General features: G+C 37.6%; 1 protein-coding gene across 2 annotated transcripts in view; it reads left to right on the forward strand.

The window, feature by feature from the left end:
- The window catches only part of IQCH (IQ motif containing H), a 211,878-nt gene that overhangs the window by 21,543 nt on the left and 169,480 nt on the right, over window positions 1-20,855 (forward strand). The window contains exon 5 of one of the 2 annotated variants that reach the window (XM_028494945.2): window positions 13,922-14,038. The exons of the other annotated variant lie outside the window; for it this stretch is intronic. Coding sequence (XP_028350746.2) covers window positions 13,922-14,038 — 117 coding nt within the window. The remainder of the gene's footprint in view (window positions 1-13,921; window positions 14,039-20,855) is intronic. 2 annotated transcript variants of the gene reach the window in all.

The following is a 20,855-nucleotide window of genomic DNA, read 5'->3' on the forward strand; positions in this document are numbered from 1 at the left end:
TCTCCCGTTGCGGAGCACAGGCTCCGGACGCGCAGGCTCAGCGGCCATGGCTCACGGGCCCAGCAGCTCCGCGGCATGTGGGATCCTCCCAGACCGGGGCGCGAACCCGGTTCCCCTGCATCGGCAGGCGGACGCGCAACCACTGCGCCACCAGGGAAGCCCTATCTTCATTTTATTGATGAAGAAGCCAAGATGCAGAAATGTTAAATAAGTTGCCCAAGAGAACACAGCTAGTGTCAGAGCCAGGATCATGAACCCAGAAATGTAGGGATCCAGGGCTGTGCTCTTAACCACCGTGATACCCTTTTTCAAGTAATAGCTTTATTGAGATACAATTTATATCCCATAAAATTCACCCTTTTAAGAGGTTTTTAGTATATTCGCAGAGTTGTGCCACCATCACATGGTACCCTTTTTACAATTGTTTGTATTAGTTCTAGGTACTTTGGTAGGAAGCATCTTTACCGTGGACATCTTTGTTGCAAGCATTTCCACCACAAGCATTTTTGCCACATAACTAATTGGCCATAAGGCAATTTTGCTATAAGAGACAAAATAACAAAAAACAAAAGAGGTACATTAACAAGGACATAAAGAAGCATGAGAAATGAATAACAAAATTTAAATGACTTTTTTGCAAAATACAAAATATTTGAATACATTTAAAATGTGGGTAGATCATGGCACTAACTGTACAAATGACCAATTTTATTTTGTGGGTTTTACCTAAGCACTTGTCTTTCAAGTCTTTCGTTCATAGTATTGTATATATATGTTTGTTTGTTGATTTATCTCCTTGTTTGGCATCGTGCTTTTTCTTTTTCACTGACATTTCGTCTGTCATTAAGAGAGGTATCAGTTTCCAAATACTAGGGTGCGTGTTTGTACCTGAGCTTTACATTGCCCTGTGAAAGCCGCTAAGCTGTGTTCTATGCTTAGCATATTTGTTACATGTCTGCTGATAGATGTTCCAAAGTCCTATGCGAAACATGGCTTCAACTCTGCATCTTCAAGGCCTTCAGTCTCTTTCTCTTTCCAGGTAGTGTGCTTCAAAATAAGAAACCAGCTCTTGGGGCAAATTATCATCGATCAGCTTGATAAAGCCATCAATAATGACGAATGCTTTTCAACCAGTGGAAACGAAACTGTCAAATCAAAAACTGTCAACCAGTTATTTTATCTTTCATGGCAGAATTGCCTTATGGCCAATTAGTTATGCAGCAAGGATGTTTGCAGCAAAAATGCTTACAGCAAAGATGTGTACAGCAAAGATGCTTATGATGAGAATACCTTGTATTATCCTTTATTACATTTGCCAAAATTTGTAACTAGATATTGAGTTATATTATTTTTTTTTAAATGCCTGACTTCCCACTAGATTATAAGCTTAATGAGGGCAGGATCCATGTCAGTTTGTCCATTGCAATGTAATGCCAGGTTACTCTCAACAAATGTTTGTTGAATGAATAAATGAAACCGCCACAGTGACTTCTAATGGTGTGCTCATCCCCATATAAAATATTAATCCAGGATCCTCTGCACTCTCAAAGCAGCCCACTCCTACCTTTGTCACTGTACTTGTCACATTGGGTTCCTTCAGCCACTATCTGTGGAGTACTTCCTGTGTACCAAGGACTGTTAGAGGCACACTGGGATGAACAATTCAGACCAGGTCTCCCCACTCTCACAGAGCTTACATTCTAGGGGGGTGGAGATAGACCATCAGTAAGAAAATACCAGGTAATAATAAAGGCTCTCACGAAAAACAAAAACAGAGTGCTGTCATAAAGGGAGCTTAAACTTCTCATCTTCCTTACTATTAAGCCTCTGCTTTCATTAAATGTTTACTTTGCCAAGAATCTCAGGAGGGCCAGAGTTGGTCCATAAGTGGAAGATTAGAGATCTCCAGGTTATAAAGACAATGAAATAAAATATATGAAATTAGGACTATTTTAGAACACATAGGTGCTATTATTATTCCAGGAAAAAAAAAACAACTATGGCCAGAAATTAATTTTCCCAAAAGAGTTCTGAATCCTGGCAAATGATTATAAAGATAAGGGATCTTATGTGCCCAGTGTTCTTTTAAATACTGCGAGCAGGGGTGAGCTTCATTTAGAAAGGGGCATGGACTGTTTCCCACCCTGACTTTACCTTCAGGGCCTGGATCCCTATTGTTGTTTTATATCTAATATCAGTGACATCTGCTTAAAAATGCATAACTGCTGACACAAAGATAGCCCTAATTTTGGGCTGTAAAGTCAATGACAAACAGTGCTGTTTTGCCAGCTGTTCTATACACCAACTTCAAAGCTTGTATTATTGAGTAGCTGTGAAATCCAGCTGGGATATTACCACCTTTAATTGCCCACTGCCAACCTTTTAAACTAGGTAAACCCCAGTTGCTACTTTAAGCTCTTTCTCCAAAGTGAAGAAATTGTTTTTGGAATTCCATTTCACACCAAAAAACTAAAATGACAAATCATCTGGAGTTTCTCTGTTGTAATTAAGAATCACAATAAAGAATTGTTTATCAATTTCTTTTACATTTGGAAAAGCCATATTCTGATGGCTTTTCTTTATAATATAAAGAAAAGACTGGAGCTAAGGCTCCACATCAACACCAGCCCAACCCTTCTTTTAGGCACCTTGGACTATAGGCGCACATGTACTCATAACAGTCAAGGAAAGGGTTTGAAATAACAAATGAAATAGATAAGGAGGGAGGAAGAGGAGAAAAGCTTTATAGGCCAAGGGAGTGTTTGATTTTCTTGTTGTGTTCGGCAAGCTAAGTCTGAAGGCAATTTCAAATAGAAGTTACTAAACTGTTTAAATGCAAGGACCTACTTAGAAGCATGATACAATTTGTATGTTTGTGGAGCAGGGAAAAAAAACCACATCTCACTGCTTGAGAGTTATTTTCCAAATGAATTCCATAAAATGGATGCTTTATCAATCAAAACAAATATAAAAATATATATTGTGATCTAATACGATACAGCTATGTGCAAGATCTGTGTCTAAGATGGGAAGAATCTTTAATTTTGTGAATATGGATCTCACTGAGAAAGTGATTTTCAAAATTTGATAAAAACTAAAGTTTTGAGGATTTTTGCCATTATGAGGAATAACGTGATGAGAGATAAAAGACAGAAAATGTCAGGGCAAGTAAGGGTTGCTTTACAGATTTTCACTGTGAGTTATAGCTCACTTAATATTGGATGGGAAAATTTTGCTGGTGAAATAGCAGGTGGGTTTTACAGAATAAAATGGGGAGAAGAGAATGCCTACAAGTAACCAACAAGCACTGTGATCTCTGTCTTCTCATTGGAATATAAGCTCCATGAGAGCAGAAACTTTTAAAAACTATTTTTCCCTTTCTGTGGTTTCTTCAAACCTTCTTAGTATGAAAATATTCAAATAAACCAAAAATAGTGTATGAATAACTATTTCTCCTTCACCTAGATTTAACAATTGTTAACCTTTACCAGTTTTGCTTCATCTATTTTTTATTGAAATGTTTTAAAATACAGACATATAGACATTTCACCCCTTAATGCTTTAACATGTGTCTTTAAAAATGAACACATTCCTACTTAGCCACAATACCATTATCACACCATTATAACATTACCATTATAACAATACTTCCTGAATGTAATAAATACTCAGGTCATATTCAGATTTCCCTCATTATCCTCCAGACAGCTTTTACTGGTCTTTTATCCAAACCTGGATCTGCTAAGATTTATACATTGTGTTTGATTATTTTATTTCTTAAGTCTCTATTAATCTAAAGCAGAGAGACTCTGTTTAGTTCATTACTGTAACCAGTGCCTAGACAGTGCCCAGCCTGGATGAGGCTCTCAATAGATGGCAACATGATGGTCAAAAGTATGAGTTCACATCCCGGTTCTCTACCACTTACTATCTGTACTTTGGCAAGTCATTTAACCTCTCTGTGCCTCAGTTCCTCATCTGCAAAATGGGCTCTATGACACCCTGTTATAAGGATAAATGAGTTGACATACGTGCATGTTTATAACAGTGCCCCATGCATGGTGAGTGCTATGTAAGTGTTCATTCTTCTTCTTATTTGTTGATGAATACTGGTCAACCTCAATTATGTACCTGATATGTACCAGGCAGTATTTTAGACATCAGCCAAATTTCTCTACTCTCATGGGCCTTACATTCTAGTTGGGGTAAGGTAGTCATTAGGAAAACAGAAAACAGTTTGAAGAGTAAACATATAGTATGTTAGTTGATGAGAGAAAAATTAGGTTAGGAACATAGGGAGTGTTGAGATGATCTCACTTGGAAGGTGACACTTGAACAGAAATCTGATGGATATGAGGAAGCAAGTCATTTGGCAAATAATTGGGGAAAGAGTGTTCCAGGCAGAGAAGACAGAACCTGAAAAGACCCTGAATTAGGAGTGTGAACAGCAAGGAAGCTAGAGAGAAATGTGCAAGGGGGAGAGAAGTAGGAACAGGGATAGGGACCAGATCTTGCAGACCATTGTAAGGACTGTGGAGATCTGAGTGAGATGGGAGGCTTTTCACCAGGGGACCAATTGGATAGGATTTGCAATTGACAAGGGTCACTCTGGCTGCCATGTGGAGAATATGATGTAGAAAGGCAAGGGTGGAAGCAGGAAGACCATTCAGGAGCCTGTGTTAGCCATGATGATGAAATCATATCTCATCCTCACAACATTTCTGAAGGAAGGAATTACTGTTATCCCCATTTGACAGATGAGCATATCGAGTATGAGAGATGATAGTAATTTAAAACTAAGAAATAGGAGAACTGGGATTCAAACTCAGCTCTGTTTAACTTCAGAGTCCTGGCTTTTCCTCACCACTGCTAAAAATACGAAACTTTGAGCTCCCTCCCTGTGTTTGGCACAGGGAAATTTACAACTGGGGGAAAAAAAAGAAAGCAGCTGAATAAATTCCTGATTTTTTTCCACAAAAGGTCCTAACCATCCCCAGAATTATCCTCAGATATGTCCCTCTAAACTTTCCCAAAGAAACTTCTCAATGCAATGCTCCTGATAAAAGTGACCTTTTCCATTTCTGATTTGTTGCAGTGATACTAATATGGCAATTGTGAAGCCACATTAGAATTATTTATAATACACTATTATACTCTATCATATGCAATGCTGTTTCACTGTAATTGGTTACCATTCAATTAGTTTATATATATAAAGAGGTTTATACTTTACAGTATAACTTATGGCTAGTGGAACAGGTGATTAAACATGGTATTTGGGGTTATTTCTATAAAAAATGGGCATCAAAAATAGGCCCTTAGCAGGACAGGAATAAAGATGCAGACGTAGAGGATGGACTTGAGGACAGAGGGAGATCAGCTCAGTGCTTTGTGACCACCTAGAGGGGTGGGATATGGAGGGTGGGAGGGAGACACAAGAGGGAGGAGATATGGGGATATATGTAGATGCATAGCTGATTCACTTTGTTATAAAGCAGAAACTAACACACCATTGTAAAGCAATTATACTCCAATAAAGATGTTTAAAAAAAATAGGCCCTTAGGACTATATCTTCTAATAACATTGTTTCTATGAGAAGATTCAATTAGCTACATATTTATGACTTACAGCATCTTTTCCAGAAACATAAGCTATTTACTACAACTGCAAAGCATACACAAAATTTATTATATGGTATTCCATGGTTCAATAACGTTTCAAAGACGGCATCCCAAATTTCTCCTGCCTCTCTCCCTGGCTTACCAGTGGATGCTAACTTCTGGGCATTCAGGGAGCCATCATTCCCTGGCCACCAACTCATGAGAGTAGCTTGTAGCAAAAGAAGGGAGGTCACGGAATTAGCAGTTGGCCCATATGCCATAAAAAACAGGACAGAATGTCACCTTTGGCACACACTACTGCTATAAGCTGATGACAGTGTCTCCATGGCATATTTTAAGAATAACACAAACATAGTAAAACTAAAAAATGTCTTTCCTCACTGGTGTGCTGTTTCATTTCTTCAAATATTTTGATTTTAATGCTACTGTGTGCTAGGTGCTGGAATGCAAATTTCAGTGCTGTAGGTGCTCACAGTCTGTAGACAGGCATTCTACAGACAGAGTGGTGAGTGCAATGTTAGAGGTTTGGCAAAAGTACTCTGGTAGGGCCAGGGGGATAGGCCAAATGCCTGGGTTTTGTTGTAAACAGTAAGTACATCGTCTCTAAAATCTGTTTCAACCACAGCAATCTCTGACCTCTATGTCCTAGTCTGCCAGCTCACATAGTATGTTCTTCCAACAATTCTTCACTTCAGTAAGCACCTTCAATCCACTGACCTCTCATTATTTCACTATTTATCACTTGTATCTTATTGTACTTGCTCCCTTAGCTAGGGTAGACTGCATGATTGTGGCAGAAATTGTTAATTGTTAATTCCCTACCCAGTATCCATTCCCTCATCTGCATTACTATAAACTGTGATTTTGTTCAGGATGGCATCATGCCAGGCAGAATAAGGATCCTCATTTCTGAGCCTTCCTTGCAGCTCAGTATGACCATGTGTCCCAATTCTGTCCAGTGAGTACTGAGCAGTAGTCTCCTGGGGTTGGTTCTAGGGGATATTTTGCTTTCCAGATGAAAGGATATAGTAACAACTGGCATGTCCCTTCTCCCCTTTCCTCTTTCTTTCTCCCCTGAACACAGACATGACAACTGGAGTTGCAGCAAGCATCTTGCAACCACAAGGTGACAAGCATAGGGACAAAGGGCAATACTCCGAGGATGGTTAGGACAGAAAGGGGGAAAGGGACTGGGCCCCAATGGCTTTCCTGAGCAGCTGATTTTTAGCTAGATATATGGGTGCCCAACATAAAGACTACATTTCCCAGCATCCCTTGCAGTTGGACATAGCTATATAACCAAGTAGTACTGGCTAATGAAATGTTAGGGGTGGGTATTGTGGGAAGTTTTCTGGAAACTGCCTTAAAAGATAGCTGACTTTGATCAGCTGCTCTTTGATCTTTTTCTTCCCCTTTCTCTATTCTGCTGCCTGGAATGAGGCTGTGTTGGCTGGAACTCTAGCAGCCATCTTAGACCAGGAGGAAAAGGCCCATACATTAGGGATAGCAGAATATTAAGCTGGAAGGAGCCTGGTCCCTAGTAACTTCCTGGATCTCCAAACCAACCCTGACCAACCTATCTCTGGACTTCATATACATGAGAACAATAAATTCTGTCTTACTGAAGTAATATTCTTCCAATTTTCAGTCACATACAGCAAACAGTCTTATTCTCATTACCGTTATCCTTCTCATTACCAAATTTAATTTTTCTATGTCTGGATTTATGGGTTTTGGTTTTTTTTTTCTTTAACTGGAGGTGAGACGTATTTCAATTAGTGATCAGAAGTTCAGTCATTCTGAAGGTCATGCAGAGAATGGATTGGAGGTAAGGAGACCCATTGTAGGGGCCATTACAGAGGTCCATGTAATAATCAATGAGGGCACAGATCAAAGCAGTGCCTGTGGGGATTAAAAAGGAAGTAAAGGATAGATCCTGATATATAGGAAGTTCAATCAAGAGTGTATCAACAAACATTTCGTTGTAATGGGGCAGCATGTTATGATGGAAAGAGGCTTTTGAAGTCAGAGACATCAATACAATCCTGTCTCTCCACTTTTGGATTATATGACCTTGAGAAGTCCCTTAGCCGTTTGTCCTCATTAGTAAAGTAGCGATAATATCATATGCTCCCTCTTCCCATTTTAAGGGCTATAGGACAGAACTTGGATTGTGACAAGCCCCGCATATTATGGTGCCGAGCACAAAACAGAGGCTGAATAAATGTTAGCTCTCTCCCCCAACCTTCCTCTTGTTCTACAATTCAACTACAGGAATCGGAACATAGGACAGGCACATCAGAATGGAATTAAAGTCTTAAGGTTTTGTGAACCTGAGGCAGCTGGGCTTTTTAGAAGCAGCTTGGGGTTAAGTGATGCTGTGATTGTTGATCCCCTAGCCTAGCAGGGAGGTAAGAGGGAATATCATAAAGCATAGAATGTTAGAATTCAAATAATAAATTAATGAATAATTAAATTTTAACTACACTTTAAATATAACTTGTTATTACGAAAATTTACCTTTGAATGGACACAAAAACAAAATGAAATCCATGTAACCATCACCCAACTTTAACAGTTGCCTTAATTTTACCATTCTCATTTCATCTATTCCCTCCACTTTTCTCGGTGAAGTCTTTTAAAGCAAATCCCAGACATCATGTCATTTTACCTTTAAACACCTCAGATAATGACTTAAAAAAAACAGAACTATTATCACATCTAACAAATTTAACAATGCATTAATACTGTATAATTCTCAGTCCATGTTCAGTTTTCCCCAATTGTTTTAAAATTGTTCTTCTCTTGTTTGTTTGAATCAGGATGTAAACAATGTCCACACATTGCATTTGTGGTTTTTTGTTGTTGTTTATTTTTTTAAATTGAGGTATGGTTGATGTACAATATAAGTTACAGGTGTACTATAGTGATTCTCAATTTTTAAAGGTTAATAGTCCCCATGTTGTACAATATCACACGTTACCTTTGTATCTCATTTTCTCTATAGCAGTTTCCCTCATTTAAAAAAATGTCATTTATACACAACATTGTAAATCAACTGTACTTCAATTTTTAAAAATGTCACTTATTAAGGAAACCAGGTCGTTTGTCATACAGGTTCTCCACCCCCTTAGTCTGGATTGGCTGATTGCAATCTCAGGGTGTCATTTTACACATTCCTCTGTCCCTAGTATTTCTTGTAAACTAGTAGTTTTATCTAGAAGCTTGATCAGATTCAGGTGACATCTTTTTGGTGGGAATACTTCACAGGTGGTATGGCGTACTTCCTTTTATAGCATATCAGGAGGCAATTTTTCTCTCTTTTAATGATGTTATTAAGATTGATCAGTGAGTCTGAGTATTACCAGTTTGATCTATCCTATATAAGTTCCCCACAACCGGGCTCCCCTGGTGGCGCTGTGGTTAAGAATCCGCCTGCTAGTGCAGGGGACGCGGGTTCAAGCCCTGGTCCGGGAAGATTCCACATGCTGTGGAGCAACTGGTCCCATGCGCCACAACTACTAAGCCTGCGCTCTGGAGCCCACAAGCCACAACTACTGAGCCTGCATGTCACAACTACTGAGGCCCATGTGCCTAGAGCCCGTGCTCCAAAACAGGACAGGCCACCACAATGAGAAGCCCGCACACCGCAACAAAGAGTGACCCCTACTCGCTGCAACTAGAGGAAGCCCGCGCACAGCAGCAAAGATGCAGTGTAGCCAAAAATAAACAAATTAATTAAAATAATAATAATAATAAAATTCCCCACAACCTTTCACCTAATGATATTAGCAAAAACTGATATTTACCTAACATTATTTCATTAGGGATTACAAAGTCATAATTTTATTTATTTATTTATTGGTAATTTTATAATTCTATCATTCCTTCCGCATTTATTAGCTTCTCTGAAGAACTTTCCCTTAGCAACTCTTTGGTGAATCTGAAAAACAGATTTTCAGGAAAAGCGGGATAAATGTATGATTCTTTCTTTGATCTATCTACTTTCAGATTAATTTATCAATTAGGGTTTTTGGGGGGAAGGGGGAAATATTATTAAGAACTATAGATTTTTATATATTTGAAGTGTTTCAATGCATTGCATTATTATTTGGGGGCCTGTAGGATCCTGAGGAGTACTTTATCATTTGAGATACTTAACACACATTAGTCACTTAAACCTCACAAACAACCCCATGTAGGTAGGTATTACTACCCAGTTTTAACAAATGAAAAATCTAGATCATATAGCTTGAACTAGGACTTGGTATCTACTGTTCTTTCAAATAAATATAATAATGGTTGAAAGAATCAGAGCATTAAAGGTGACTGGATTCTTTTTCTTTTTTTCGGTTTTGAGATCAAACAGCAGATATCTTTAACCAGTGGGAATATGATATTAACCAACATACACTTTAGAAGGCATTACTTGTAGTGGGACTTCCCTAGAGGCGCAGTGGTTAAGAATCCACCTGCCAGTGCGGGGGACACGGGTTCGATCGATCCCTGGTCCAGCAAGATCCCACATGCCGCGGAGCAATTGGGCCCGTGCGCCACAACTACTGAGCCTGCGCTCTAGAGCCCGCGAGCCACAACTACTGAGCCTGCATGCCACAACTACTGAAGCCCGTGTGCCTAGAGCCCGTGCTCTGCCACAGAGAAACCACCATAATGAGAAGCCTGCACACCACAACAGAGTAGCCCCCGCTTGCTGCAACTAGAGCAAGCCCGCGTGCAGCAACGAAGACCCAACGCAGCCAAAAAAAATTTTTAATTAAAAAAATAATAACGATCGATCCCTGGTCCAGCAAGATCCCACATGCCGCGGAGCAATTGGGCCCGTGCGCCACAACTACTGAGCCTGCGCTCTAGAGCCCGCGAGCCACAACTACTGAGCCTGCATGCCACAACTACTGAAGCCCGTGTGCCTAGAGCCCGTGCTCTGCCACAAGAGAAACCACCATAATGAGAAGCCTGCACACCACAATAGAGTAGCCCCCGCTTGCTGCAACTAGAGAAAGCCCGCGTGCAGCAACGAAGACCCAACGCAGCCAAAAAAAATTTTTAATTAAAAAAATAATAATAATAAATTAATAAAATTGAATTTAAAAAAGAAGGCATTACTTGTAGCAAACACTGTTGAGAATAATGTTATGCTGGTAACACTGTAACTTAATAAATAGCTTGTCTCAACTTTGTTTGTGAAGCATTTCAATTTTGATTACTCTGTGTGGGATCTACTGCTCAGATGTATGTCATTTTATGGTCTGCCCATGTCTGGGGAGCTGGCATTACACGCTGCCTAGTGTTTTTAATTCAGAACTTCTTCTAAAAGAAACCTTAGCCTCTTATGTTCAAGCCCTAGTTTTAATAGCATAAGCTATTTCCTTCTTATATCGCTTTGTGGGCATAGTAATAAAATAAATACCACAAAATCACTGATGAGATGAAAATTGAGCTCCCTGCTTCTGTGCAGCCATGTAGGTAAAACAGTAATTGGCTCTGATAATAACTTTTGTTCTTACAAACCAAAGTCTAAATGAGAGTCACATTTGATATATCTGCTTGCAATTACTATCAAAAGGAGAGAATACAAAGTTTAGATTGTTTAGTCACTCAAGATAAATAAATTGCTGTCTTTTCTTGAACAATTTAAGAAAATTTTCTGAAATTATTTCTGATATTTATCTTACTGTTGGTAAAAAATGATCATCTTCCAGAGCATTGCTTTTATGCTTAATGGAATGATTAATTTTGTTTTTGTTTTTTAAAATCTATAATTATTTTTCTTGAAAAATCTTATTACTGAGTCTGACAATATAGCTTATGCTCATAAATATTTCCCTATACATCTCTATAGATGGTTTGTAAGATAAATTTAGGTTATGAATGTATATGACAGTGATTTTCAGTGAGACCATTTGATATTTTTATATTATTTAAATGTAAACTCTTAATATTTTTTAAAAGGGGAATTAAATCACATGTGCTACATATTATTTTGGCATACACATGCTTTGGTGTCAAAAGAGAAAATATTAGAATATTAATACCACAGCAGAGGGAGGCATGCATACCACAAAAAAAAAAAAAAAAAAAAAAAGAATTGCTATTACAACCTATCATTTCCGTTGGATTTCAATTTTAAAGGATTTTTCCATTGCTTTAGAAGCTGACTAATAAAGAATTGCTATTACAACCTATCATTTCTGTTGGATTTCTATTTACATTTTGCTTTCTTTCCAGAAATATCTGTGTTCAGTGTCACAGAAATGTAAAAATGGAAGGAAACAACTAGTTTTTAATGCCAGTTTTAACAATGATTCCGTATTTGATCATTTCCTTTCTAAACCAGTCCCAAAGCCACATAAAGTTGATGGAGCATAATAAAACTAAGAAAATGGCTATGGTCCACTGAGCCAATGATCCCAGAATTTAAAAGTTCTAACAAAGCTTAGACATGATAGATGAAGTTATTGCCATCAGTTGTATACAGAATACACATTTAAAAAACACCCTAATTACAGACACCACATCCAACCAATATAATACATATTAGCAATTTCCCAATCCTTGGTAGAATGGAAATTATTCTGAAAGTTTAATTAAGAAGGAAAAAATTATCTTCAGGTATTAATTTCAATAAAAGAGGCACTCAGCTTCCATGCAAAAACCCTGGAGTAGTGCTGTAAGTGTGGGTTACCCACAGAAGGAAAGCCATTTATAATTAGGCACTACATTATTTTTGTCACCACACAGATTTTAAGGAGAGGGAAGAGCTATGCCTTACTTGTAACCTGTGTCCCTGCATGGGTTAAATCATGTGCACAATTGAGTGCAGTTATTTGGAGATTTGGTCTAAAAACAATTAAAAAAATAAAAAGAAGGTTTGGAGGCTGTGTTAAGAAATAACTTATCTAGACAGCATGCATTCCATAGGTGTTTTTGTAGTCTTCCCCTTCGCTTTGACCTCAGGCACAGGCCATGTATGAATGCTTAAGATCAAAGAAATTACTACAGCATGAGCTAATCTGTCTGGTTCCTATAACCGTTTTAACAATTGCATCAGATCACCCTCAGAACTAAGACACTCCATTGAAAGGAAATCAGTGTTTTTAATTGCTCACACCTCCTTTTAAAAAAGTCACAAAGACCACATATTGTATGATTTCACTTATAAGAAATATCCAGAATGGGCACATCCAAGAGAAAGAAAGTCGATTAGCAGTTGCCAGGCTCTGGGAAGAGGACGAGATGAGCACTGATTGTTAATGGGTATGAGGTTTCTTTTTGGGTAATGAAAAGGTTCTGAATTTGAGGTAGGGGTGATGGTTGTATAACATTGTGAATATGCTAAAACCCACTAAATTTAAAAGTCACAAAAGACTTCAGAAACTGTTGGTACTACCATATTCCTTAAGTGTCAATTTACCTTTTAGCGTCAAATAATAGAAAGCAAAACATGGGAGGGGGAGATTGGGGGGTTGATAGTCCTTCAAGAGACAGACTGTCAAGTCTAACGTCGCATTTTGTAAATAAAGAAACCGGCTTCCAAAGAGGGGAAGTAACTTACCCAAGGTCACACGCAGGCAGTCCAGGGTAGAGCAAGACTGGAGCCTAGGTGTCTGATCACCTATCCAGTGCCCCTTCCCCCCTACCACTGTGCTGCCTATTCTGGTGGTTCATATTTAAGCATCTCAGCAGTAACTCATTTGAATTATTTTAAATGAGGAACACGTGGTTCAAATGAGATGTGTGTTTCTTTTTTCTAATGAGAGCATATATTTTTCCTATAGATAGCAAAAGCTCTGCGAAGGAGTGGATAAGTTTGTTGTGGTAAATTTACCAAGTCCAAACTGAGATTTACCTGTAAATGTCCCTCGAGGAAAGGGGACACATTAACAGACCAAGGGAGCCCTCTACCTGCATAGTTGTAGTATAGACTTCATTGGCAAAATTCTTGACCTGGAAAGCTAAAAATAAATCGAGACCAGGTATTCTATCCTTTGTCCACCTTGGTTGGCTTCTAGCAGTATTTTTGAGAAAATGAATGGCGTCTGCAGATAGATTTTTATGAGTAACAGGATACACAGAGGAAAATCTGCAGAAAATTCCTTTTCTGTGAATAAAAGACTAATTAGTCACCTAAATAAAAGACCCAAAGATATACTTTTTCTTCCAGTGAGAATTACATTAAAATAATTATTCTCAAAGAACTTTAGACTCCTTTGAGGATATAAAATGTTAGTAGGCAGTTTTGTTCTTCTGGCATGAAAGTTTCATTGTTTCTTTGTTTCAGCGAAAGACAGGGCTGAATATAAAAATCATGCAGGATCCTGAAAACATCCACCACAGAGCTGCTGTAAATGCGACCTATGGAATCAGTTTGCCATATATTAATCAGAGAAAAGAATGTGTAAGTAATGAGTTGTTTAAATGAGCTCTTTGTTTTTTTAGAGTTAAAAGTCATTTATTAGTAGTGTAAGATACAATGTAGATTTTAAGTGAAAATTTGGATCCTTTTGTCCTTAGAATTTTTTGGAGATGAAATGGAGTGGCTTTCATTCTGTTTGTAATTAGAAATGATGAAGAAAATGTAAACCTCTTTTTAAGAGATCTATTTATAGCTCATTCAAATTTTTGTTTTATCTGATATCCCTAAATAAGCTAGTACCATAATTTTAACAAGAGAAAGTAATTTAACAACAAAAAGAATACAGAGATGTTAAATATTTTATTTCTTGTACAGGCTTCTCCTAGAAAAAGCAAAAGAAAACAACAGCAAAGCATGAGCTTCAATGGTGTATACTCATACAATATGCAAAATTTTGAGAATATTATTCTAAATCTGAAGAAAGTAGGGATTAATCCTTTATGTCAGAAAAATGATGAGAAGGAAAAATAATGACACGGAAACTGACATTAAGGGATCTCAGAGTCTGTGCCTATTTTTGCCATTGACTTGCTGCTGAGTGTCCCAAAGCAAGGATTGTACTCTTTCTGTGTTGCAGGGTTTTCTTAGGAGAATCAAGAGTAGCGCTTCATTTTATTTGGAAAATTATTTTATTTGAGATGATTTCTAATATTGAAAACAATTACTAAAATGATATTTATACATTTTTAAATACATTTTTTAACCTTTGGCTTCTCTCAAAAGCTCTTAAATGTATCCTTCAGTGAAATCAAAACTAAAAACAAGATTAATTTTAGAATTAAATTGCAAAACCATTTCTAACCAGCATAACAGTCTGTTAGATTAATCTTCCAAATTTCCTATGTAGACATTTTCAACTGCCTACTTCATTCATGTAACCCTGAAATATATTTTTAGTTTCCTTATATGTGCTTTATGTTATTTTAACAGGGTTGGTTTAAGAGCACTTTACAGCCTAAGAAATAACCAGAAAGTTAGATATTTTTATTCCTGCTGAAACTTTATTTAAAATGTCACTGTGAATAATGTGAAAGGGTTTTTATCTGCTTCCCGTGAGCCCAAAGCCCTTGAAATAAAAATATTATTTCTCTGGCTGTACAGACAGAAGCAGATTTCTCTTTTGTTGTTGTTGGTTTTCCCCTTCAATCTAGAATTAATATTGGCTTAGCTGGTGGAGTGCTGAGGCTTTGTAGCCCAAGGCAACTGCAGCATTTCATGCAAACTTTTTCTGATGAGCAATGAAGTTTAAAAAGGCATACCTCTAGATTTAGGGGGATTAAGCTTTGCTTTAATGAATCTGAGTAAAGATTCTGACATAAATAGGGAATTCAAAATTATATCTGAAATTTGGAGCAGAATCTTAGTTATTTGTTATATATATTTTCAAATTCCCAAAAAGGATGAGTGCCTTGGATATTGTACCCCTGTCCTTTGAACACAGAGGATTTGGGAAAGCACTCGGCCTTGTATGACATAGATAATGTATACTCATTTATTGTATTTAAGATCCGTTTTTCCCCATGAAACTTGACTCCATAAAAATCTATACCAGAGCACTTTAAAATGTATGTACATTATGTACATCTTGCCCAAACTATTGGCATTTCAATCAAAATAGTTGACCCAATCATTTTATGTTGATATATGTATATATGATGGTACTAAGTGAAAAACATGTTTTCATTTTAGATTTGTAAAACAAGCATTGTGCAAAAAATCCTGTGAAAGAAATATTCCAGTGTTTGGCTTTAAACAATCATGTGGAATATTTGGGAATAAATACAGTTGTGATTTACCACTTATAAAAATGTTTTTGAAAGCACTTGCCCAAACTGAAGCAATGTGTCTAGTGTTGTGATGTATAGTTAATTAGAAAAGCAGCATCAGGGCTAATTGCTTTTTATAACTACTCTAAACACTCAAAGGGGATTATTATTTGGCTGCTGAGGGCCATGTGTTTCCTTACTTCTTATGAAACTTGAACAGCTTGTCAAAAAACTGTAAATAACCTTAGACATTTTTGACAGAGAAAATTTGAATTTGTTGCTAAGTTACATTACTAGTTCTCAGAAACTGGTATTTTCTCCATTTTATGAAGAGGTGTATCCTTTCTGACAATATGGTCTTATGCAAAGATTTTAGTGCATTGAAAACACAGATACTACACACACACACACACACACACACACACACACCACAAAACTGCCTTCAGAATCCTGTAACTCTCTTGTGTAAAAGCAATTTACAAAAAAAGTACTAAAAGTGAAAGTCACTAATTTTTTCAATACTTAAATCTGCCAAATTAGAAACAAAAACCAAAACCCTCTAACATGTTCTTGAGTAGAGCCTTATAGGTTTGAATAGACAAGAAGAAATCTCTGATACACTCATACTTACTCACTGACATTTAGTTCCAGTTAGACTTTCTAATGCAACACGTTAAAAGAGCTACAGAAAATTTGACTTTGATTTACTTTTTTTAAATAAGAAGGGTTTCTTAAAAGGCTTGAAACACGTATCTGTTACCATGAATTTTAAAAGAACGATTATGAATGCATAATAAAAAAGCCAAACAAAACATTGCTCTGAATTGCTGCACAAATAACTCTGATTATAACTGTTATGACCTAGAAAAGAATCATAAAAACATTTTTCTTTTTGGCAACATATGAGCTGCTGTAGAATTATACCAGTTCTTTGGTCCCACTTTCCAAATAAATAAATATATAATGCAATGTAAACTGAGAATCTTTTATTTATTCATGAGGTTGAATTTAATACTTTTATGATTTCTAGATTTTATGAGTCATATGTTATGCAGCGTTTTTCACTAACTTAGTTGGGTAGCAACCATACTTCACAAATCATAGTTTCAGTCTTTACTGTTTCACTTGGGGTGTACATAGTAATCTCTCTCACTGAAAGCACATTCATTTCTGAAGTGATAAAGTAATGGAAAGTGAGGCAATTGTGTTAGTGTCAAATGCTTAGAAGAAGCACCAGAAGTAAGAGGTGGGGGTAAGTAGCAAGGGGGGAGAAAGAAGGACGATTTCACAACATGATTGTGTTTTAAGCCCATGCATATGGCCACAATTACAGTCACAACATAATTTGGCAACAGTAGCAGAATTAGATTTAAACAAATTGATGTTACACTGCAGTAATTCAGAATGAGCTTGTTGCATTTATAAACCATAACAAGAAGCAGAGTGAATTAATAAACGCTTCTTGTCACTAAAAATAAAAAAGGGAATAATTGCTGAGATGGAGTTAACTTAACAGATGACTTAGTCAGCATCCTTTCAGCCTAGATATGGGAAAGTGAAGGTCACCCCCATCGTGGATGACAAAGAGGGAGCATTTTGTTGGTAAACAAATTAATCTTTTGAAACGTCGCCATTTGTTTTAAGTTTTTATCCAGTTCTTGTCATCTGGAATCAGAGACTGTCATTTCACTAGGCAGGGGTGCAGATGAAGCAGACAAAGCTGCTTCTGTACATATCAGCATTCCTTGACAAAACCCGGTGCCTGATTGTGATGCTATGGGCTGCTGGTTTACAGCTGTCTCCGGACAAGAATGGAGGCCCACCCCTGAATTCCAATAAGATGGGCCTGCATATTCCGCCTGCTGTAAGCTGGCCCTCTGCCCACAAGTAAAATGTATTGCAGTTCAAGCCAGCAATTATCTCTTTAACTTCCTTCTGTGCTGCTTCTGTTCCTTTTTTCCAAAAACAGATGTGTGTATTCACTCAAGTTCTGCATCTATTCTTTCTCACACCCGCCAGGGCAGAATTTTGACAGAGGTAGGGTTTGAGGGAGCCAGTAGACAACAATCAGACAGAATTTCTCTGAGAACAGTTTAAAAAGAAAATGTTGATTTTTCAGGAAATGCAGAGTCAGCATCTTGGTCCCCCTCCCTTTCCCCAGGAGCATTTGGTAAATTAAATTAGTTGAACAAAAGGAAATAGCTTTGAAGTCATTCAGAAATGCCATATCCTATTTATGACACATAGTCATTACCCAAGGACTGTGATGGCATGTACCATATCACTGTTTCTGTCATTAAAGGGAGCTTTCTCTTCAGGTTGTCTTGAAAAAGTTTTCAAGAAAACAGTGATTTTTCATGTTCTTCTTGACTATAGCCTACTCCATCAACGTGGTGGCGGTAGAAGTGGTATACTGCCTTTGGATGTTGTCACTATTGAGAATTTTAGTTCTGCTTTGGTTTGGAGTGCTGGGAAAGCTGAAGAAAATGATATGGCAAATGTCATTGGCTCATGTCCGGTTCTCTCACAAAAGCCCATCTGGGAGTGGGGAGAGGCAATTAGAGGCCATACCTTCATCAGATGCATTCTCTAACTTCTTCAGAATGCTGTATTTCTCGAGTTTCTGTGCTGAGATCCTATATGCGTTCCCAAACCAACTCCATGCCAAACTCCAACCACTTTTTAGCTGGGAGCATCATGATTCTGGGTCCGACTGCCTGGTGTGGACTCTAACCAGAAAGGGAACCTCCCCCAAACGGCCTCCATTTCTTCATGTGTACAATGTCCATAATAAGAGTATCTCATAGGATTATACTGAGATTTAAATGAGATAATTTAAAGCACTTAGCAAAGGTCCTGGTACAAATAAGTGCTCTGAAAATATTAGTTATGACTACTGGCAATCTTCATATATTGTATTATGCCACGTTTTATACAGTCATTTAAAACTTACATTATTGTAGGGGTCGAGGGGGAAAACCGAAGTGTTACTGAGGTCCCTTCCAGGGATTCTATTTAATATTTCACGTGATGATGCCTTCTTTCCCATACTGATATGAGGACAGGGACCTTGTTGTCTGGACCGTTTGTCTGTTTTTCACATCCTCCACTGCACCAAGCAGTGTTTTGCACATAATAGAAGAGGACTAATTGGTCTCATCCATCCAGTCCCTGCACTGAAGCTATGTTACCTGATGCCAAGTCTAGAAGTGAAGTAGTGGTTTTGCTGGCTCCCAGCAGGCACAGGGCACCCTCCCACTGGGCCATCTGATGGAGTTTACCTAGGGAAACATCCTTGCTCCTGGATTCTTGTAACAGCCTGGCCACCAACTAGCTGTTTCTAGGGGCCAGTTACTCTAGCTCGCTCGTTCTCATTTTCCTGGTTTATAAAATGGGGAGGCTAGATGGGAGGCGGTCTGGGGTGGTAGGAAGGGTTTGGCATTGAATGGATCAGAGTTTGGGTCCTACCTGCCATTTTTCCAGTTGTGTACCCCGAGGTAAGCAAATTAACATCTCAGGTCCTCCGTTTCCTCTTTTGTAACATCAGAATAATGGTGTCTACTACGCAAGGGTGTTATGGGGATTCTAGATAATATATTGACATTGCTGGAACATAATAGGTGCCTAATAAGGTTCCCGTCTTTCTGAAAAATTAATGAATATTAAAAATCTCATACTTCTCCCTTTTTCACACCTTTGTGTGCAGAAAAGGATCTGATTTGGCTCCTTTCACACTCCAGTGTAAATGAGTAATAAGGTTTAATGCTTTGGTTTTCAAATTGTTATGGAGAGCTCCAATAAGCTTCAGGGAGCCTGCAAGCATTTAATTCATATTTCATTTTTATGATAAATATTTAAGCAATTTGAAGTGTAATAAAGTACAATACATACATACCTAAGTTTGATACCAAATTTTAATGCATTAGATACCATCAATGCATTAATTTGTGCTATTTGGTTAACTCCACGAGCACATGGACGCACACACATGTATGTGTGTGTATGTGTGTGTGTGTGCACGTGCGCATTTGAATTTCTTATAAGGGTGTTTTTTAATTAGATAGGGTTTATCTGTATACTAGTCATATCTTGAAATGCACATCTGCTCATATACACTCCTATAATAATCACACAGGACAAATAAGTGAAGATTAAATGAGCTAATACATGTCAAGGTCTTAAAGCAGTGCCTAGCCCCAGGTAAGCATGTCATTAACATTAGCTGGTATTAATATTACATACACCACCTGTGTGCTCCCAGCCATTAAAAGCCAGGCAAGGTCTCTGGTACACATGTTTGGCATGGCATAATATTCAACTGTACAATTACAATAATGCCTGTTGCATCATGATAATATAGCATTATAAATTGTTTCATCGCTCATTTTAATTTTGGGTTGGGTCTTATCTGATTCAAAATGTGCTATACGATCTTCATTTGGCATTGCAGGGTTGCAATGTTACTTGGTTTATATCTGCAGATAAAAGGTCAGCAATGAAACATCATCTTAAAATTTTGGATTCATTGTGCAAAACAAAATTAGACTGTTTTGAAACTGAGTGAATATCTGAAAAAGAAGGGTGCTGAGATAACTGAAAATAAATTTAAATGGGACATGATGAACATCTTAAAATGGTACATGGGACATTTGAAAAGTACTTTTGGTCATTCAACTCTTCAGTAATAATAGCCCTCATTAAGTATGCCAGACACTGTGTTAAGTGCTTTACGTACACTATCTTACTTAACCTTGACACCTATAAAATAGATGCTCTTTTCGTAATCATTTTACACGAGGAAACTGAGACTAAGATTAAGCTACTTGCCTAAGGTTATGAAGTAAGTAAGGAATTCAGGATTCAAATGGTTTACTAATCTTGTCAAATTTCCCCAAATTAAGTACTCACCAACTAATCCTTAATTACTCAGTAATATGAACAGTTGTTAAATATTATTAGTGATTCTACTTTGAAACAAAAAATTCCTACTAGTCTTCAAACTTCTGGATCTTTTTTTTTTTTTTTTTTTTTTT

Source organism: Physeter macrocephalus, chromosome 11, assembly GCF_002837175.3.
Source record: "Physeter macrocephalus isolate SW-GA chromosome 11, ASM283717v5, whole genome shotgun sequence".
Classification (NCBI taxonomy): domain Eukaryota; kingdom Metazoa; phylum Chordata; class Mammalia; order Artiodactyla; family Physeteridae; genus Physeter; species Physeter macrocephalus.